The following is a 23,708-nucleotide window of genomic DNA, read 5'->3' on the forward strand; positions in this document are numbered from 1 at the left end:
ACATGTCAGGTAGTGTAGCTGTCCAGCCATGATGCATTATAGCTGTTAGTAACACTAAGTGAGTGTGGTCTCCATAATGTTATCCATTTGTTTTGTAGGTGCACATGTGTCAGCAGGAGGATGGTCTGCTGTCATATCTCACAAGCGGTATGGCACTTTGGTGACACCATGGCTGTGCCATATCCTGGGTACAGTTGAACACATGTCACAGTTACTGCCTGTGCCACAAGGACAGATGAACCCCTGGGACATGCATATTCAGCAACCTGAAGTAGATCTCTCCACATACACATACACACTCTTACTTGGCAACACTGGGACTAGACCTCTACCTAGGTATGTAGTGCTACAGATGTGTGTGGCTTTAATTGCACACACCATACAGCATTTAGGATGAGGTGTGTTCCAGGTTACATTTTACATGCAGAACATCCCTAGGCATGTACAGTATGGTAATGGGGGATGTAATGGTTGTATATGGACAATACATAGTGTGACATACCATCATATGCACATTAACAAACACATAACAGTCAGACACACATCCAAGAGACCTGGGCCTATCAGTGCTAACTAACTTGTCAGTGTGTCCAATGTGTTACAGGTAGGCTGCACACAGCACATGCATAACTGGGCTGGATAGTGTTATCAGTTACCTGTATGGTTGATGGCGACAGTGGTCACCATACTGTGGTACATGGGACATGTACCAGGGGTACTATGCTGTAATGACAGTATACCCAGCACCCACACCCCACTGTGGATATTGTATGCACTGGAACCCATGATGACACTCTGACATATACAGAACCACAGAATGCCCAGTTTATGTCCTCAGGAATAACCCCTACTATATATAATATGTCTAGCAGTCTGATATCTGACTGGCTTGTTATCAGGTATGATGTCAACACATAATGGTGTACAGAACATATGCACCTCTTACTGCATGACATATGTACAAAGTTGACAGATGTGTGGCTGGAGCCATAAACACTGGGCCAATATTGGTATGTTGCTGTGATATCCTCATACATTTACTGTTGCAACAGGGTTTGTTGTGACATATGTTCTATGAGGGATATGAAGTCAGTAACTCTTATGGCTGTCACCATGTACTGACTGCAATCCTCAGACTATGCTTCTGTTCTAAGATAGGTGAACTGTGAACAGCACAAGACACATAAGACTCCAAACACTGGCCAGTCTGCAGATAACCCTATAGATGCGTGTTTCCTCAAACACATTACACTGTCATGACAGGTATTAAATCACGTAGACCCGCCATATCCACACAAACCCTGTTAAACCAACATTACTCCAAATGCAGAAGAGCAACACTTACATTCTGTAGTTATGTCTGGAACATTCCCCCTCCTGTTTGTTGGCCTGTCTCCACAGTGCATGTTGTTAGAGTTATATCCCACTACCATCTGTGATGCTGTTTGCCAAACACTGACATGAAGTTTTGCTCACAGTGAATGAAAAGGGCCAGCAGCCACATGATGTTCCTAGTTATAGGAGTGTGTTACCATGCAATTGGCTATGGGAATGTTACCACAGCTGTCCCACATGCAATCAGCTAATGTGGGACTGCAATTTGTGCAGAGGCCATCAGCTGATCATGAGCATCCCTTATAAAACACAAGTTGCTGCCTAAGCAAAGCAGGTGTACTTCTCCACATCCATTAGAGAGGGAGTGAGACAGACAGAGACAAAGTAAGGCAGGGAGTGTGGTGGAAGAGTAAAACCTAAGCATGTTTGTGTCATACACTTACCAGTATGGGGTTTCAAACCCTTGACTGACTATGTATTGCTATCATATGTCTATGCAGTTATTGCATGTGCCACAGAGCTTATAAGTTGGGGAACTGTCTAAAGGTATATTCGATGGTGAGTGACGTCTGCAACAGTGATAAAGGAGGGATAAGGTAGGTGTAGTACATGTGCCTGTCCACATGAACAGGTGTCAAGGTCGACACAGCCACACTCTCTCAGGGACTCACATACATTATCACAGTTGGCAGGGTCAGGATTAGACTTCCTAACTAGCTAGTTTGCCACAATACAGTAAAACACAAGTATCACATGCACCACAGGGGTTATCAGGATGATATATGGGCAAAGGATATGCCAGGGTGTCTGACATCAGAAGGAATGCTTCAGTAGGCCAATGGGAGGTGTAGTGAGTGTGAATGGCATCCAAGTCATTATACTCCACACACAGACACAGACACAGGTTGCCAGTACAGACATGCATGGGTGCATTGCTTCACAGGTGTGTAGTGGTTGACTGTGCCAGAAGGCTGTACAAGGCTAGGTAAAGGGTATACCTTGGCATCAGGCCACATGACAATGGTCTGCTGTGTGGCTCAGGGGTGTAGTGTCTGGACTGGCGCACACAGGTGGGTATTGTATTCACCATCCAGTCATCTGGGTTACTATTGTGGGTGGTCTGTGGTGTGCAATGCTTGCCATGTATGTGTTCTATAGTCCATGACATGGACGTTGTCTCGGATGTGCACACGTCCCACATGCATGTTCTGCGACATGTGGAAGTGTACCTGGGGTGCCTGGGGCATATTGTGTACGCAGATTGTTATCATTAGATGTGCCATTCCTGGCCTCATGTGGTGAGAACTGGCAATGGACACCAGATTGACCCTGCACCTACATTGACAGCATGATACAGGTATTCCCTGGTGTCAGTGGCATCTGTCCATACAGGGCATGTGTATAAGGCATGGCATGCCCTTTGTGGGTTATATTTGATGGCTCTACAGTTGTTGCAGGCGTCCAGTGGGGAACTTACTGAAGGAGTATTGTATGCAATTATGTGCCTATTGTAGGGATGGGACAGGGTACCATGTCCTCTGTAGTCCACTGCAATCACACCCTGGTTACTATCTGTGGGCAATATGCAGGGAACTACCAACATAGTGGCTGTTGCCTAGCTGAATGTGTTTGTGTATGAGACATGGGTTGAGAGTGTTCTCTGGGTAATACAAAGGTTGCCTATATTGTTCACCAGGCCTTGATGTCACATGTAGGAGTATGGATTGTCTACCCCAGCTTATCTGCTGTTTGACATCTGTTATCCTTGTAAGGTGGACATTGTGACACATAATAGGCCCATCATATAAGAAATTTGCAAAACCTGCTTCATAATGAGTCCAGTTGTTACACACTCACAGCTACCTCCACACAGGATATGAATGACAAAGACACACACACACACACACACACACACACACACACACACACACACACACACACACACACACACACACACACACACACCAAGTCTCACAGTTGCCATGTCTGGGACTAGAACTCCTACCTAACTAGTACATCACACTACAGCATTACGCAGTTATAGCATGCACCACAGAGATTACTGGGTTACACCTTCCTCAAAGGTGTATTTCAAAGTGAATGACATCAGCAGGCTTGCCAAAGTAGGGCAATGGAGGTTGTAGTGACTGTGAATGGCCTCAAAAACATTGCTCCCTACAAAGATGAACAAACACACACACTTTTACAGTTGCCATGTCTGGGAATAGAACTCCTATCTAACTAGTATATCACACTACAGCATCACACAGTTATAGGATGCGCCACGGAGATTGCTGGAGTACTCCTTCTCCAAAGGTGTATTTCAAAGTGAATGACATCAGCAACCTTGCGAAGGTTGGGCAATGGAAAGTGTAGTTCATAGGTTCATAGGTTGATACTAGACTATCGGCCCTAGGGCCTATATATGGCCAGACATGACAATTCCCTGGCTGTGTCTTTCCACAATATTTACTTCCCTGGACCACTGTCTAGCAGGGCATCTGACATGATCCTCGGGGTCAATTCCCTATCTCCCATCCAGTCGTCCAGATTCCTTTTGAAGAGGGCCAAAGAGGCACTCTGCTTGACATGTATGAGCAGTCTATTCCAGAGTCTGGGGAGTCTCTGGGTCAGGAACACATCCCCCCAGCATGTATTGTTCATTGTGATGACAAGAGTTGGATCCCTGGAGCATGTGGCTGTGAGGGTTTGGAAGTGTAGCATGTCCAACAGCTGTGGGTTTGACATGGCATGGTATGTTAAGCAGAGATTGCCTCTGAGAACACAATACATGACAGAGTATAGCTGGATGATTTTCAGACGGTCAGCATAGGGTATCTGGTTTAGGCCTGTGATTCATTTTGTGAGGTATGCCTGCAGCCTCTCTAGTTATTGCAGATGTCTTGTGAGGTACATACATAATGGGTCATTGTAGTCTGTACTGGGTCTACTGAGAGATGACTACAGTGGGACAATGGCCTCCTTTTCCTGGATGTAAAGCCCTTAGTGGGAGGTGTGCCACATAGATGGGTTTCCTGACTGTTGTGGCAATGTGCTTATCAAAGGTGAGACCACTGTCCACCTGTGTCCTTAAGTCTGTTATCACACTTTAGGTGTTTAGTGTACTGCCACCTGTGTGGTACTTTACAGGTACATGTCCCTTCCTAAAGGGGATAACTATCTATTTCTTGGCATTGATCTTGAGGCCATGGCTCAGGCACCAAGCATGTCTTTCTGTAAGGCCCTTCTGTAGAATATCCACATCATGTTGGGATTCAATATTGGCTCCCAGTGTGCAGTCATCTGCAACATTCGTTTGCCAGAGTCCCTTACTGTTGGACTGTACTTCACAGCAGTAGATGCCAAACATGGGCGGTGCCAGGACTGAGCCCTAATGTACTCCAACTGTCACTTGTCTGGGGCTGGGGTTGGTGTCACCTACATTTACAGTGTTGGTTCTGTCAGTACAGCAGTTGTCAGCCTGTCAGGTGACATAGGGATTAATGCCAAACTTGATATATTTATCAATGATTCCAGACTGGGGGATGGTGTCAAAGAACTTGGCAAGGTCCGGATAGGCTGTGTGAACCACCTTATCCTCGTCCACAGCTCTGAAGATGGATTCACAATTGTCATTCAGGTTCAGGTGACATGATCGTCCCTTCACAAACCCAACCTGGTTAGCGCCCAGTGTTTGTAGGTTGCCAATGTCTTTGTTTTAATTTCCATAATACATTCCATGGTCTTGCAAATCAGGCATGCCATACTGCTGGGGCTGTAGTTCCTAGGATCCAAGGTTGATCCCCCCTTGTGGACTGGGATAACTGTAGCTGTGCACCACACAGTGGGCATGAAGCCTGAGGTGTGGCTATGATTAGACATGGCACATAGGTGAGGTGCGAGTTCAGTTTGTAGCTCATGTAGTACACAGCCCGAGATGTTGACTGGTCCCATGGCTGCTGTTGTTATAGCTCCGGAGAGTGTAGTTTTTACCTATGTGACCATTATTACCAGAATCTGTCAATCTTTCCATGTTGAGATGGGCACTTTGGGGGTTGGGAGGGGATGCATTTGGCACTGAATCGATCTACCAGGATAGTGGCAATATCCCTGGGAGCAGTATATTTAATACCATCCTGTTGTAGCTCAGAGCAGTTCTGAGCATTGCCATTTAGATTCCTCACATTGCTATGGAACGGCTTGCAATTGTCTTTGACATTTTGGCTATATTATGTTCATAACTAGCTTTGGTGGATGTTATGAGGGATCTCTGCTTCTTACTGTAGCTGGTAAGGGAGTATTTTGCATCCTGGAAATTCCCCTGTTTCTGCAACAGTTTCCTCCTTTTGTTGTACAGTATGTTTATGGCAGGGACTACCACATTGGCTTCCTTTTTTTGGTGGGGAGCGTCGTGGTTCTATATTGGATGGCACAATTCATGCACAAGTGGATGTGCTCGTACAGTGCCTTCATGTATGATTCAGCAGTCATTCTTTCAGTTCCCATCTGCATGGGTGTCATGACGTTAGTCATATCTGACATGTGTAGCATGACATTGGCTTTGGAGATGTGTGTTACGGAGGTTTCCTTACTGGGGTGTGGGGGAGGGATGTTGATGTTAAGGGTGATTAGCTCATGGGAAGACCTGGCCACCAATGGGGTGATCATATGTGTGGAGCATTTATTTCCCATGTTGGTAATGACCAGGTCTAGGATATTTGAGCCCCTGGTGGGACTATGGCTTACTTGATCCAGGGCATTGGGAATTATGACTTCCAAGAACTGTTGGGCACACGTGATGGTACACAAGTAGTTTTCCCAGTTAATGGCAGGGTAGTGTAAGTCACCCAGTATTAGGGTGTTTGGCTGTATCATAATATTTCACAGTATGTTTCAAAAGCTGTAGTGGGTATCATGGGGCATGGTGGGGGATCTTGTAGCAAGCTATACAATTTGTAATGCAGTCTAACCACTGGGGGTAGTTCAGACACATTCTGTTGGGCAAGTAGCCTGGTGGTGTGAATATCCTTGGTGAATATGTACACTCCTCCAACTTTATTATTTTGGTCCTGGTTTCGTGGCCAACAGGTGTGGTGAGAGCTGTACCTGGTACTGCAGGGGTGCTCTCTGGAGCCTTGGATCAGGTCTCTGTTACTGCACAGTTATTGATGTTCACCATTTTTAGGTGTGCATAGTGACTGTGAATGGCCAAAAAAAAATTGATCCCTACACACACACAACCAAACACACAGAGTTTCACAGTTGCCATGTCTGGGACTAGAACTCCTACTTAACTAGTATATCACACTACAGCATTGCGTAGTTATAGCATGTGCTGTGGTGCGTTCTGGGCTACATTTTCCCCAAAGGTGTATTTCAAAGTGAATGACATTAGCAGCCCTGCCAAAGTAGAGCAATAGATGTTGTAGTGACTGTGAATGGCCTCAAAAGCATTGTGCCTACACATACAAACAAACACACACAAAATGTTATACTTGCCATGTCTGGGAATAGAACTCCTACCTAACTAGTATATCATACTACAGCATTACGCAGTTATAGTGTGTGCCACTGAGCTTACTAGGATACTTTTTCCCCAAAGGTGTATTTCAAAGTGAATTACATCAGCAGTCCTGCCAAAGTAGGGCAATGGATGTTGTAGTGACTGTGAATGGCCTCAAAAACATTGATCCCTACACAAACACACACAAAATGTTACACTTGCCATGTCTGGGAATAGAACTCCTACCTAACTAGTATATCACACTACAGCATTATGTAGTTAAAGGACACTGCACAGATATTACTGGGATACTCTTTCCCCAAAGGTGTATTTCAAAGTGAATGACATCAGCAGGCTTGCCAAAGTAGGGCATTTGAAATTGTAGTGAGTGTGACTGGCCTAAAAGGCCCCTACACATGGATCCCTACACAGACACACACACAAACACACACACACACACACACACACACACACACACACACACACACACACACACACACACACACACACACACAGTTGCCAGATCTGGGATTAGAACTCCTACCTAATTAGTCCATCACACTACCACATTACACAGTTATAGGACACACCACAGAGATTAGTGGGCTTCATTTTCCCCAAAGGTGTATTTCAAAGTGAATGACATCAGCAGGCTTGCCAAAGTAGGGCAATGGAAGTTGTAGTTACAGTGAATTGCCTCAAAAGCATTGATCTCTACACCGACAAACACACCCACCTTTACACTTGCCATGTCTGGGATTACAACTCCTACCTAACTAGTATATCACACTACAGCATTATGCAGTTAAAGCACATGCCATGGAGATTACTGGGCTACTCTTTCCCCAATGGTGTATTTCAAAGTGGATGCCATCAGCAGCCCTGCCAAAGTAGGGCATTTGAAATTGTAGTGAGTGTGACTGGCCTAAAAAGTATTGATCCCTACACAGACGTACACACACACACACACACACACACACACACACACACACACACACACACACACACACACACAGTTGCCAGATCTGTGATTAGAACTCCTACCTAAGTAGTACATCAGACTACTGCATTACACAGCTATAGGACACACCACAGAGATTACTGGGCTACTAATTCCCCAAAAGTGTATTTCAAGCTGAAGACATCAGTAGCCTTGCCATAGTAGGGCAATGGGGAGTGCAGTGTGTGTGCATGGGCCATAACCCATTCATCTAAAGGCAGACACACAACAGTCAGGCACACACAGGTTTATATTCCACAGGTATGTGTATACAACTGCTAGATGACTACTGACTTGTACAGTCATGTTACACAGTGAGCACAAGCACCGCAGACACTATAGTGCTGAGTGATACCAGAGGCAAATGTCTACGGTGATTGACATTTGCACATCATGTGGTTTTAGCCAATTGGATGTGTGCTGGGTGGGACAGGCCTCATGATGGCAGGCTCTTTGTCACTGTCACTCTCTTCCACACATCTATGTATGTGTATTTTTGGAGTATTATAGTGTGTTGTCCTTTGATATATGTGTGTATTCCTATCCAATGTGTGTGCAAAGCATGACTGGTGTGTACTGAGGAGTGCATGCACTAAGATCTGCAACTGTCAGATATGTATGGTCCAGTGTTTTTGCCAGACATGGGCTTCATTTCTAAGTGTGTGAGCATGCCCAGTATGACCTTCTATATTGAATCTGTGAATCCATTCCAGGTAGATCGTACTCCAGTGCAGACATTTGTGTTATACACCTACAGCTAGCAACCTGTTTCTGTGGGATATCTGTAGATCGGTTGACAATATGGAGTCAAAATGGGCAAAGGATAGTGGGTTACTGTAGAAAATGGTGTCTGTGCTGCTTCTGCTACATGTCTTGGTGTTAGCAGAGATATTCAGACATATGCACTGTTTTACACTGTGATGTTTTATGTCATCAAGTACTGTCAGGTATGCATATTTGCTTGCAGTGATGTCCTGGGGAGCACAGGGTGAATGCAGCTGTATCCAGTATTGTGGTCAGCAGCCTACATATTCTTGCACAATCATGCCATTCTGGAGGGGAAGCTGCAGTCACTTGCTCCTGGGTCTGTGTAAATGGTTCAGCACCTTGGTACAGTGGTGGCTGAGGATCCCATGCTTGCACATCCATTGACTCGACAGTATTGCCATATCCTGCTGTGGCCATACCTCACAGCTGTACAGATTCACACAGGTTACCCAGAGGCAGTGGTCATAATTCTGGACATTACCCTTTCACATTGTGGTTTACGAGCAGGTTTGTAGCCACCCATTCTTGTGTTTGCAGCCAGGGATAGTATGTGCACATGGCTGAGTTTTGGACTTCACACATTCCATGCAGCCCATGCTTCTACCACCTCCCCCCTCTATTATTCTATCCTCTTTGAAACATTATGCAAACATTATCTGATATGTTCCCTATAGTTATCACTTCATCCCAGCAGTAATTTGGTGTTGGTCCACAGTTCATGCAGTAGGACAAGGTGGACGTATTACTGAGATTTGTCCACATGGCCTTGCATCTGGGTTCTGTGGACTGTGTTATGTTGTTATTTGGGAGTCCATGACATAACATACATTGGCAGTATGGGTGAGACACAGGCCTTTGGCAGAGGACTGTAGGCCATTTGGTAGTGATGTAGGCCAGCTGTAGCAGGCCATTGCATTCTGTCACTCCTACAGTCCCAGACTGCAATACACTATATTCCTCTGGGGTGACAGGGTAGGTGTGCAAGGTGTTCAGCCAATACTTTCTGTCATTATTGATCCAGTGATGGGGATGCTGGCAGGGTGCTGCTTACAGCTAGGGACACACCTGCATGGGACATCTGTTCTGCATGCTGCATTTCTTAGCTATTGCCATATAGAGGTAGGGGTCATATTGTACTTATTCCCAACACAAGGGATAACACCGGAGATGTACCTGTGGGTGGTGGTGGGGTGAGTTGGGTGCATGTGTGCTATGGACACTACTTGCATCTGACTCACAGATATGCATGGGCATTCCACTTATGCTGGCTTGTGCAGGGACATCAGCTGTTTCTCAATACGTCATATCTATGACCTTTGTGGTCTGCCAGTGTTTGGCCAGACAACATTGGTATTCCCTACTACAAGCCCAAATAATTTGCTACTAACCTGTATGTACATTTCCAAGGGTGTTACATATTATACATTGTCTGTTTGGGGTACTTTCCCCTGTGTACTTCTTGTTGTCTGGGACCACATTCATGCTATGTCCATCTTTCAGATGGTGACATATATTACTTCCAAACATTTTCTATTGTTTACTGCTGGGATGTGTTTTGCTGGGAAGCATTGTTTTTGGCACTGCAGTTGTGAGAATTGGGCCCTGTCATCGGCAGCACTGGTCAATGACCACCAGGTCAAACCTCACCATTAATACATTCTGACCACTCTCACACAATATACAACATACCAACCTAACACACACAGCCCTGCATATTGTACACATGCTACAATCTATCCTGCTACCTTGGCCAGCTCAGCTAATCTGTGCTCCACTGTTATTATACCTACACATACATGTTACTACATTTCTACATAGGATTAGAGGGGGGCACACCTGACTGTTACTACATTTCTACATAGGATTGGGGGGCACACCTGACTGTTACTACTTTTCTACATAGGAGTGGGTGGGGCACACCTGACACTTGTACACATTTGCTATGACTATACTGGTATTTTAGGTACTCCATTTCATTCTGTATTCTGACCTATCATGCTGACTAGAGGCATATCAGTGTACTACAGGTCTTAGGTTTGATTGACCTACATTTAAGTTTCTGACTTCTTACCCTTCAGAACTAACATCCCACCCTGACCTGTTGTAGTCTGTCTGTGTAGGTCTGGGAGGAAGATGTTGTCCATAGCTATCAATCAAAGGCCTTAGCACAGCCTTTGTTTGTGTTTGTCTACACCTGTCCTGCTGGCTGATACTGTTGTTGGGTATGTGTGCCTCCCTGACTGGCATGTGTGTGTCCTATGGACACACATGTGGCCCAGCACATTTCCTCCAGTGAGTTTTGTCACCTTGTCTAGTACTGGCTACGATGGTGACACTAGTATTTGTTACAGATCTCATGCTGCCACAATAGGTGTCTACTATCTGCAGGCATCCCATTCAGCCACATGATTCCCTTGCATCCGCACATCCATACCATAGATACAAGTAACAACACATACTACTCCATTCGGCAATTGATAGGAAGAGTGACTTACCTTGTAGCTGTGCCAGTATTGAGGATGGTGCTGGAGGGCTGACTATATCGGATGCACATAGTACATTCCCTATACAGGTAGTGTCATGTTTGGCATCCCTTTTACTGTATGTGTGAGTCAGAGAGAGGTGTCATTCCCTGGGTTCCTACCATTTCAGTGTATGTGCTATGCATTAGCTCTTTGCCATGGCTTGGGCATACTGGGCACACCTCCTTCTGCCTACTGGGGCAGGCTTAGGTTGTTCCTCTGAGTCACTCTGTGCCTGTGTGGCCTTGACAATGGTGGGGGGGGGGCTGTGTGGCCCTGCCCCGTGCTGTTCCTGCTGCAGCTGTTTCCACAGGATCATATTGTGTAGCATGGCAAATCCGATGACAATTTGGGTACATGTAACCGATGAGTACTGCAAGGCCCTACCAGATGTGTCCAGGCACCGGAACTGGAACTTGAGCATCCCAAACACATGAACTATTATGATCGTGGTCTGTGCATGTGTCTCGTTATGGAGTTCTTGTTTGGGTGTGTGTGCATTTCTGATGGGTGTCATCAACCACGGCTCCAGTGTGTAACCAGCATCCCCCATTAGGGGGCCATAAGGGATGTCCCCACTGGCAAATCTCTGGTACAGCTGCGTCAGATGCAGATGTGGGAGTCGTAATAGCTTCCAGGGCAGCCAGCACACACATTCATTATAATACCCTGCGCATTGCACATGATCTGGCAGTTGATAGAGGGGAAGCCCTTGCGGTTGATGTAGACCCTACCCTGCTCACCGGGTGGTGCTTTGATGCGTATGTGCGTGCAGTCTATAGCACCCACTACCTCAGGGTATTCTGCTATTTGGTGGAAGAGATGCATATTGCTGGCCAACGCCTCACGGCTGTTGTGGAAATACATGTGCTCATCAGCATGTGCTGACATGGCATCCAGGAACTGGTGGAATACCCTGGATGCTGATGCCTGTGGAATCCCCATGATATCCCCAGTTGGCTTTTGGAAGGTACCATTGGCTGGTATTCTTAGGCCTACACATACCTTGGTATCCACTGGGATGGGTTCCCCTATGTTGGTTTTGTGTGTGAGGTGTGGCCAGCACAGCTCAACAATTTGCTGTAGGAGGTCCCTGTCCACCCTATAGCACTCCACTATCTCCAGCTCATGTAGCCCCTGGTAGGTTACCTTGGGTCTGTACACTCTTCTTCTTCTTCTCCTCACTGTGGGTTGGTCATCAACATTCTCATCCTCACCACCCTCGGTCTCTTCCACATGTTGATTTATGATAGCTGCTGCAGCCCCTATCATTTTTTGCTTTTGTTTGGTAAAATTTCCCTGCTTATGTACACCGGTGGTGTAGAGTTTGTGGGAAAAAACAAAGGGAAAGGTGTTTGCATAGTTTATAGTGGTGTGCTGGACTGGGCTGTGCTGCTGCCTGTGTAATTGGCTGATTCTGATACAGTTCACCTGCCAGTTATGCTAGTTCTCCTTGATTACCTTCCTACTGCTGTTTTCCCTTCCCACTGCCTTCTTGTTTAAGTCCGGGTGCACACCGTGCAAACACAGTGCTCAGATGTGCACAGAGCTACTATTTCCTGGTTTACTTTTTTTTTCCTTTAAGACACGGTGCACGGCATGCACACCTGTTTAGGCAATATAAAGAGTGCTAAGCAGCCTCAGACACACTCTGTTGCTTAGCTCTGCTAAGCTCAGGGCAAACCCGAGCCACAGGGCTCCAATAAGCTTACACTATGCCTGACACACCCCTCTGTGATGTCAGCTCGTTCCTGTTTGCACGCCGCTGCCCTATGCTTAAACAGTCAAAGTCAGCTAAAAAAAAAAAAATTAAAGTTATTTTTTTTTGCAACTGTTTTCCATGCCAATGTGCATATATTTGGCCATTGGCATGGTTTCCACATTATATACATGCTTTATTTGGAGGTGTCATGGCTCCGTTTTGTAGTTTGCAGAAATGTACTCGATTACTAACCGAGTACATTTCTACAGACTACACTAGTCCTGCACGGCTAGCTGCCAGCTTCCTGGATCACAAATTCACCTCATTTGCATGGTTTTCACCTGCAAATGGGGTATTTGCATGCAGGAGCTGTGTCCGTGCAGGAATAGTGCATGAGCGCTTGTGCACGTCCCTGGAGCTTATTCCTGGATTGCACGGTGGCCATATTGCTTCCAGCAGCTCCTGCACTATTCCTGCATACTGTGCAGAGCTTGCTGAATCCTGGGGAAAATCAGCAGCTTCTTATCTTTTATATGGGGTGATAGGGCAAAGGTTGCGTACCACCATCATACACAGCTCCCAAATTCTTCTGCATAGCGGGGGAAAAAAGGGCAGTTTTGTGTGCACCAGAAACTGTGGATTTCAATGATATTTCAGTCATATGCTTCCTCTTTCAAGCTACTCGTGGGTTAGATGAAGAATGGCTATAAAGCTCTACAGGATCATTGCTTGATATGTCAAGCCTATAACTAATGCCTTCCAGATGCTTGACTGCTATTAATCCAGACTCATTATTTTCAGTTTCCCATACATGCATCATGTTTGATTTTTGAGGACCATAATGGACAAAACTGTTTTAACTGTAAACTTGCATCATACACATAAAGGATCTTGCACTATGCAACTCTTGCATTTTTCTATTTTTAATGTTAATTTTTTCAAAATTAGGTTTCTCAGTCTAGTGTTAGCTCCCAGGATGATCCTTTCTAAGTACATATTTCAAGCAGAAATATGTCAGACATTATTTTAAAGACAAAGCAGATGTCACCTCTGAGAAGCCTACAAGACAAATAGTATAATGACAACTCTTTAGTCTTTCCAAGTTGTTCATATTTTCCATTCTTGAACTCTGTACAACTCTATAAATTACTATGACAATATTTGAAAGTAAAATCAGCAGTGAATGTGTGAAGTTTGACAAGGGGTATAACATAAGAATTGTGATGGGACCAAGGAAATGACAATGTACCAGAACACCAGAGGAAATGCAGAGGAACTATCAAGTACAATAGCTTTTAGAAAAAGGATGTATCAGTTTTATCAGCATTATTAAAAGGAAAAAGCTCTTAAAGCATGTTACTGAAAGACTGACAGGCAAGAGTAAGAAATATAGTATGTTAACTGGAGGATTTACAGTTTTTAGATGTGACAGAATTGGTGAGACATTTTTGACAGTGATGACTACATTTTATATTAAGGGAGAAATATTTTTTTTCAATGGAAGACGGTTGTAGAGTTGAATATGTCTCTAAGGGGAAACAGGTACAATAAAATACAATTTAGGGGTGTATTGGCCTGGTGGATTTATTACCACTTTATTCATCTCCCATGCAGTATGCAGATGAAGGATTAATACATAGATGCAGTAATGGGCTAAAATGAAATTTATTGATACAATGCACTGAAATCTGCCATAACAAACTGAGATTTTGACATCTGGGATATATGGAGGGACCACTGACAGAGGCATTTGAATAAATGTACTTTGAGGAGAATGCTGAGGGTCCAACATGAAAATGAAGGACATTGGAAGGTATTTGGATGCTGTCAGGATTAAAGAAGCACCACCCCATCCCCAAAAGACCTCTCAAGGGAACACTTGCACAATGTTATAGTAATGATACAGCATGTAGAAGGGAATATTAAAAACATAACTACATTTGGTAAAGACATCAATTCTGTTAAGAAATAGGGAACAAAAATGTTGTAAATTTATAAAATTAATGAAGTAGAAAAGATACGGATACCAATTAAGGAGACTAACTTTAATAAAGGATAGTACATGAAAAAGAAAGTAAAACTAGAAAACTTACATGGCATTCCAATGATGTTAATGGATGCTGTAGGCGGTAAAACAAAGACTGTGTTTATTCTTGAATAAATAAAGCATTGCATGAGTATTATATACTATTTCCCATATCCAGTGAGTAGTGGATACAGTTTTTCAATAAAGAGCGGCACAAAAGAACTGAAGGGTGCAATAAAAAGATGCAGGGTTGACAATAAAGTGGATGCAAAAGAAAATATTATTGAGTGGCAAGTAAATGAAACAGTCTCCCTGAAAAGTCAGTAGGTTTTAAAGCAGTTTATAATTCAGGAATCCACTGCAATGAAAAAAGGGCAGATAAATAAAAAATAAGTTAGTGATTATGAAGCACTTTTATTCATTAGATAGACAATAATAAGATATGGTGAGTTAAACAGTTCTTATTTGCTGTTCAATTCTATGTTGCTAGTTCTTTGTTAGCACAAAAAAATCAGCAAGGGTTAAGATAGAGAGGGAGAAAAACAACAAACGTGTTAAAGCTGCCTCAGTGAATTAAACAGAATACGTGCTTATTTGGTTATGTATCTAGAAGAATGAAGATAAAGCTTAACTTCATCTCTCTGTAATTTAAGGGGGAGTGGTGAATGAACCAAGGTATCTAGTAAAAGCTCCACGTGACTATTTTGTGCCTGTCTTAACTGATAAAAAAAGGAACAGGTGTTACAAAGTAGGAGTCAAGTATGATTTCCTTTTGAAGTAGGTGCTAAAGAATCCATTAGGGGTGAAGGCAGACAAAGTTCAATGATCCAAGAATGAGCTGTCTGGAAAAGTGAAGGCTTACGGACATTAGGCACCAGTATAGGACTTACAGATGAAAATTACAGCATTAGCTCTATTTTTGAAGAAAGGTTAAAGGGGATTCAGGATTCATTATTGGAAAAGTTACAGACTGAATGATCAAATCAGTATTAGGGGTATCCCTAAAGAGTATGGCACTTCATATTCAGTGACAATGAGGATTCACAGAAGGAAATTAAAAACAGAAATACATTATTTATTTTCCTGCCAGCATATTGAAAGAACAAGATAACAGAGATCGTGATGCTGTAACACACTTAAACTTTTATAGAGCATTGACAAGCTTCCTTCAAATAACATGGACTGAAACAACTCATCTGGAGCATTTCTCCCTGGGCCTCTGCTGAAAATTGGCTTAGTTCCAAGTCAGACTTTCCCGGTTAACAAATGTTAAATAAAATAAATAAATAAATAAAGATAATGTGTGCACTAGAGCACTGATAAATGCTATATCTGTGACTAAAGTTGTTAAAGAAAGAGAAAAGAAGTATTCGCATTTAGAAGAATATTAACAGTGGGTGTCTAGCAGGTCAGTAAAGAACTTAGTTTTAGGGATTTTTATTGCAGTCGTAGTACTAAGAAGCAAATGAATCCATCTGTAGAGGATAAACAGGTGAGATTATCTATCTAGGAAGACATAGGAAGATAAGTTACAGGAATGGACTAGCAGACACTTTCTTTAATAAATAACCTAGGTTTCTCTAGCATGGCAGACAGATGATGCAGCGAGATATTACAGTGAGTTACTGAATGTTCAGAAGGATGCTGTATGATATAAACTTGAACAGAAATGGAAGAAAAGAAATGGCAGAAGTGATTTCACTGCCATTTAAAAGGCCTAAACTGGAATCACATCTAGAAAATAATTATTTCATCAAACAGCTATGGGAAATTAAAGAAAGCTTCCATAATGGGTGATAACACAACTGAAAATTATTTTTAAAAAGATGGGGAAATGTGGTTTGGAAGTACTATATATTTAATGGATTTTTTCCAGAGGCTATTTTATTTTTTTAGCTTTTTGCATTTTTAAACATACATCCCAGAGAAAGAAAGGAAAACAGAAGGGAATCTTGCATCAAGAGAAGCCTAGTTAGGCAAAATGAAAATAATGTAATTAAACTGTCATACTTACATGTCTTTAAACTTTCTCCAATAAGGGCACATTCATTTACCTCATAATGTTTATCTAATCAGTTTCAAAGCAATCATATTCCAGTGGCCCAGTGCTAAACTCTCATACAATTGTTATACCCTATTTAGTATTAAGAATTTGTGACAAACCCACAGGTGTTTCCTTAGATAATTTTTACTCTGCAAAGACACCCAATTAGTTATTTTACTATGTTCATAGGTTCATAGGTGGTTACTAGGCTATCAGCCCAAGGGCCTAAGTAAGCCTAGCCAACAAGGTTTCCCGGCTTACGCCACCCAAGAAAGTTATTTTCCTGTGCCCCTGTCGAGCAGAGCCACAGAAGTGATCCCCAGGGTGTATTTCCTATTTCCCATCCACTCATCAAGATTTGTCTTGAAGAGTGCTAATGAGGAACTTTGCTTGACATAGATGGGTAGCTTGTTCCAGAGTATGGGAAGTCTCTGGGACAGGAATCTATCCCTCCAGCATGTCCTGTTTATTGTGGTGACAAGGTTTAGGTCCCTAGCATGTAGCTCGGAGGGATTGAGATTTCTTTAGGTGTAGCATGTCCAACAGCTCTGGGTTTGACATAGGTTTATATTTTAGGCAGAGATCACCTCGGAGTAGGCGATATGCTAAGGAGTAAAGCTGGAGTTTTTTGAGACGGTCAGTGTAGGGCATCTGCTTGAGACCAGTAATCCTCTTTGTGAGGTACTTCTGTGGCCTTTCCAGCTGCTGCAGATGTCTTGTGAGGTACATTCCAAAAGGGGCATTGTACTCTATAATGGGTCTAATGAGTGTCGAGTAGAGGGGAACCTCTTTTTTAACTGGATGAGAACCCTTTTGTGATGAGGTGTGCCACGTAGAAGGATTTCCTGACTACTGTGGTGATGTGATTATCAAAGGAGAGACTACTGTCCACCTGGGTCCCAAGGTCTCTTATCACACATTCAGCATTAAGTAGACTACCACCTATGTGGTAGTTCATGGTATTGAGTTTTTAGCAAAGAGGTAACATCATCTGTTGAACATGTTGCAAAGCAATTTTCATTATGTCTGAAAAGGCAATAATATATAATTCAACTTCAAGAATATATCATAAAATATCCTTGGCTGTAACATAGTTACAACAGAGTATGCTGATGTTATAAAAAGGAATAGTTTTCACCACAAGGAGGCACATTGATGAGTAATCATTAGCTGTCTTACCTTAGCCAATTCAGTTTTTAACTCCTCCCGTTCCTCATCAGAAATAAAGCTGGATATGTCTACATCTGAAATTGCTTCTTCATCAACTTCATGCAGAGGTTCTGTTTCTAGCAGACCTTTAAACAGGAAAGATCATAGCAAGATTGATAAAACTTGATATTATCAGTAAACTTCACATAAAATAATTCCTGTAAAAGAACACTGATGTAGATGTGAATTTAAAATAGTTTCTTTATTGATTTAAAATTCATAAAACTTTATTTTCAAAGTCGAACTAACATGAAGGCAGCAGTATTCAAACATCATGATGTGTGGCTTACAGATTTTTTTTTGTCATAAGTCTTGCAGTCAAATTCTTCACAATTCTTTAGTTTGCAGAACCACATATTTAATATTTAATGCACAGCAATTTATCAAGGCTGTATGTTAAGTTTACTTCTGTGTCTGAAAAGCTATCCCTGGTGGTAATGCTCCCCTAATCCATGTCTGAAGCGTTATCTCGAGTAGCTAGTGTTTCCCCTTACCCAATGTTTCAGGCTTTGCTCATTTGTCTAAGGGTGTGTGGAAGTTTGACAGCCGCCTTACCTACCCAGACACCCCCATACACACACACACACACACACACACACACACACACACACACACACACACACACACACACACACACACACACACACACACATAAAAAATACACACACTTCACCTACCTCCTGCCTAACACCCATATTGCAATCTCCCAGGCAGATGCATATTTACAAATACACTAATGTGTTCAGTCCCACCGCCCTCCCCCACACACACTCAACCTCTCTCCCCAACAATACCTGACCACTAAACTTCCCAGCATTTACCTCTGCCACGATGGATGAACACAGCCTCTTGACCACATTCATTACTGTGAGCAGCCAGGAGTGCCCATGCTAGGCTATGCAACCAAGCAATTCTCTGAAATAGCTGCATAAATGTCTTCCCAAAGGCAGTTCTGAGGGGGAGTACATGGCTAATTAGCATATGCCTCTCCCCAAAATGCCTCATTAGCATTTATCAAGACTGCAAAGCAGCCCACCAGGGTACTGCATGTCTTTGTGTTGCAGCACTGTGGTAGGGGTGTCTCTGAATTAGAAATGATTACTATGAGGTGTACACCTTGTGTACACTTTGAAGTAACCTTTCTGAATAGAGCACATTGTCAGATCCTAGCTGCACCTATAGCAGTAACAATACATTTCTCAGAATAGGTTACCTGAAGACCACAAATGTAATATATGCTGTTTTTGTGTATTTTCTCCATCAATTTAAGGACTTCTTTACAGAGAATCCTCATGGAGAACAGCTCTGTAATACAGAAAGAGGCCTAACTTCTAAGCATATCTGATCAGTCTAAGCAAAATGTCTATGAGGCATTCCTTGGAATTCACAAAGCATCCCTAATGGTCATATAAACTGTCTTCTGCAGATCCATCAGTTTACATAATTGCATTATATGTGATTCAAAGACAGCTTTAGCTGATCATTCTAAACAAATGTGTATGAGACATTCCTTGGGATTTAGAAAGCATCCCTACTGATCACGTAAACTACTTTCTGCAGCTAGGTCATTTTACACAATTGTGTTATTTGCAATTCAGAGACAGTTTCAGCTGCAATGACCAAGATTTCACTATAGGCTAATTTGCATACCTTTGAATCACCTGTAATTACTGCCAGTGCCAAACAGCACTTTCCCATGACAATTATTATTGATGGCTCTATTTGCATACTGTCACAGGCACGCTCCCATACACATGCAGTCATTCATACACACACACATACACACACACATTAAATTAACATAGCATCCCCCACTTATATGCACTAACAGACACATACACTGGTTTTCACACACACACACACACACACACACACACACACACACACACACACACACACACACACACACACATATCCACTCACAACCCTGCATATATGCACACACTGCCACATACATCCACACACTCACAATCCCCCACGACTAACTCTCCACTGAACTTTACTAAATGTACCTGGTTTCCCCCTTTCATTTGAATGGATGATCACCATCTTTTGGTCATGTTAATTAACGTATCCAGCCATGCTATTGTATACAGCAGCATATGTAAATCACTTCCTGAAGGCATTTTTTTGGAGGACATCACATGGCTAATTAGCATAGAATTTTGCATGGCCAGCTGTTCTAGTGACATAGAGGATTAAGGTCATGAATATGGTCCAGGCAACCCAGGTTCAATTAGCAGCTCAGATGACTGATGCTATGCCAGGGATGGATGGGTATTACTATTATCAAGGGGTGGGCAGTGATGCGGGCATTTCCTGCAATAATCTTTTGTGAAGGCTGGGGACATCGTATGATAGAAAGGGATTTGGGGGCACACATAGCAATCTAGACTTTGAATAGACAGTAATCTAGACTTTGACCATAACGTGTCTACAGTGTAAGGAAATCATGTCATCTAGGTTCAAGGAGGTCATTGTTCTACTGTAATCATCATTCATCAGATCTATTATTGAGTATAATGCTGCCTTTGGTATGCACTTAATCAGGCACATCCAACAATTAGAATGTCCACAAAGGTTAATCACTAAAAGAATACAAGGTGCAAGTTGCACACTGCCTCAAAGCCCCATCTCTGTATTTTGCCTCCTACAGACTATTTTGGAGACATCTATGCCTGACATACAAGGCATTGTCAGACTCTACCCTGATGGACCTCCTGCATATCTGCAAAACAAACAGCATCAGAATTACCTGTTCTAGAGACTTAAACCTTGCCTGTGATATAAATAGGAGCTGCTGAAGAAACAGGTATGTATCCCAGAGACTACCTCTTCTCTGGGAGAGGCTCCCCATCCATAAGAAGTAGAGTTCCTCCCTAATACAATTCAAGTTTTACTTAGATAGTTGGATGTGAACAGGAAATTCATCCCTGGTTTGGCATCTTTGTCTCTAACTGACACAGCCTATAAATGTTTCATCTTATAAGCCCCTGCTTACTCTTATAAAGGGTACCAGAACTTTTCAGAGATTTGGTGCATGACTAGGCTTAAAAAGGCCCTAGTGGTAGTTAGCCTAGTACTCACCTATGAACCTATGAACCTATAGGACTCACGGCCCAATGAGAAGGGAATTGGTGGAAATGGCTGAGCTGCTACGAATGGGGATATTGCAGGGTGATACATTGCAATGTCCTTGTTGCCAGCCTACTCCTCAGATGCAGCCACAAGCACTGAGAGGGAGGGGCAAGGGTAGGTTATATGAAAAAATACCTGTTTGCCTGAATGATATCACTGACCCCTGAAGACACCTTTAAGATCTATGCTGTCTACAGCAAAAATCAGTAGTAGTCCAGGGATGAATTGGAGCAGCTGGTAGAATGATGGACATGGGGCAGTGGGACAACTGTCTGGATGAGGAAGGGGGACCCCACCCAAAAAATGTATTTAGCATCGCTGTTGGGGGGGCCCAACAAGGTGATTCAACTGACTGTGAAAAATCATTGAGGTTTCCCTGCTCTGAGTTGGAAAGGGTTACTGAGAGGGACTGGCTGCTCGTGTTACCACTTGCTGTAACCCTTTCTAAATCATAGCCATTGTTTAATCAGTAATTAATGTGTCAGTTATTCATTGTTTTCATAAACATTATATAGAGCTTACCTAATGATCTGTCAGTCAGTTTAATTATATATAGCACGTTGTATTTGCCATTTTTAATTGCCAATATATTTAGAGTTTACTTGAAATTCATTTATTTATTTATTTATTTTATTTTACATTTGTTAACCGGGCTAGTCTAACTGGATATATTTCCATTTTCAGTAGAGGCCTGGGGAGAAAAGCTCTGGCAATTATAGAACTTAAAAATTAAAAGTTAACAGAAAGGATTATAATAAAAGTACAAGAAATACTACCTAGAAATAAAAAGTATGCTGTACAACAAGTAATAATAATATAGAGTAGGAAATTACTCTAATAATTTTAATACTTATACTAGAGAGAGTTTATCAGCATATTAATTTAGGAGCATCAGTTAGTCTATCTTACAAGGAATTAGCATGTAACAATCCATTACGAGTGTTAGTAATTTACGTAATTAGCATGTAACAATCCATTACGAGTGTTAGTAATTTAAGTAATTAGCATGTAACAATCCATTACGAGTGTTAGTAATTTAAGTAATTAGCATGTAACAATCCATTACGAGTGTTAGTAATTTAAGTAATTAGCTTGTAACAATCCATTACGAGTGTTAGTAATTTAAGTAATTAGCACGTAACAATCCATTATGAGTGTTAGTAATTTAAGTAATTAGCATGTAACAATCCATTACGAGTGTTAGTAATTTAAGTAATTAGCATGTAACAATCCATTACGAGTGCTAGTAATTTAAGTAATTAGCATGTAACAATCCATTACGAGTGTTAGTAATTTAAGTAATTAGCATGTAACAATCCATTACGAATGTTAGTAATTTAAGTAATTAGCATGTAACAATCCATTACGAGTGTTAGTAATTTAAGTAATTAGCATGTAACAATCCATTACGAGTGTTAGTAATTTAAGTAATTAGCATGTAACAATCCATTACGAGTGTTAGTAATTTAAGTAATTAGCATGTAACAATCCATTACGAGTGTTAGTAATTTAAGTAATTAGCATTTAACAATCCATTACGAGTGTTAGTAATTTAAGTAAGAATAGGAGGAATAAGAAGTAAAAGGAGCTATAATTAGTAAAAAGCAAATGATTAGTCAGGGTTGCTGCAGGGGCATAACCAGTGTGTTTGGAGGTGTTTTTTGAGGTTATGTTTAAAGAGAGGCAAGGAAGAAAGTAATGTTAGTTAGTTTGGCAGAAGGTTCCAGATTTTTCCACTGTGTTAGAAAAAAGAGAGTCTCAGCCAGGTTGTTAGACTTGCATATGCAAGCAAGCAGTTTCTTAGAAGAGCGCAGGGAATTCAGATTTTTGTAAGGGAGGATGAGATTGGAAAGAATAGGAGTGCTGTTGGGTTGGTAGAAAATCTTGTGGGCAATGGTGAGTTGGGGTAGTATTAGTTGGTTTTGAAGTTCAAGCCAGCCTAGTTGCCTTAGATTCAGACAGTGGTGGATTCTAAAGGGATTGCCAGTGGCAAATCTGGTGATGTTATTTTAGGAATTTGTTAGTTTGGTAAAATTATTTTTCTTTAGGTTAGTATATATGGGTGAGGCGTACAGAAGCGTTGAGATTAAGTGGGAGTGAGCAATTGTGGTTCTAGCTATAGGAGTTAGGAAAGGTTTGATCCTATATAAGGAACTTATTTTTCTGTTGACAGTTTTGATAGTGTTATTTACTTGGCTGTCAAAAGTAAGGTTATTGTCAATAATTATTCCGAACAGTTTAGTGGTTGTGTCAGGAAGTATAATAGTGCCATTATTGGAAAAAAATGAGAAATCTATGGGTGAGGATTTGTTGGTGGGTGTAAAGAGAAGGAGCTTAGTTTTTTTAGCATTGAGAAGGAGGCATCTATTTGTAAACCATGTTTCTACTATGTTAAATACATTCTGGGTTAGAGAATGTAGTTCTAAAGGGGAGTTTGCTGTGCATACTAGCGTAGAATCAT

General features: G+C 42.2%; 1 protein-coding gene across 2 annotated transcripts in view; it reads right to left on the reverse strand.

Moving 5' to 3' along the window:
• Positions 1 to 23,708, reverse strand: part of TPD52L1 (TPD52 like 1) — a 1,279,033-nt gene that overhangs the window by 630,541 nt on the left and 624,784 nt on the right. For both annotated transcript variants that reach the window (XM_044075185.1, XM_044075177.1), the window contains exon 2: positions 18,080 to 18,195. In XM_044075185.1, coding sequence (XP_043931120.1) covers positions 18,080 to 18,195 — 116 coding nt within the window. The remainder of the gene's footprint in view (positions 1 to 18,079; positions 18,196 to 23,708) is intronic.

Source organism: Protopterus annectens, chromosome 1.part1 (assembly GCF_019279795.1).
Source record: "Protopterus annectens isolate FY-2018-M chromosome 1.part1, PAN1.0, whole genome shotgun sequence".
Lineage (NCBI taxonomy): Eukaryota > Metazoa > Chordata > Ceratodontiformes > Protopteridae > Protopterus > Protopterus annectens.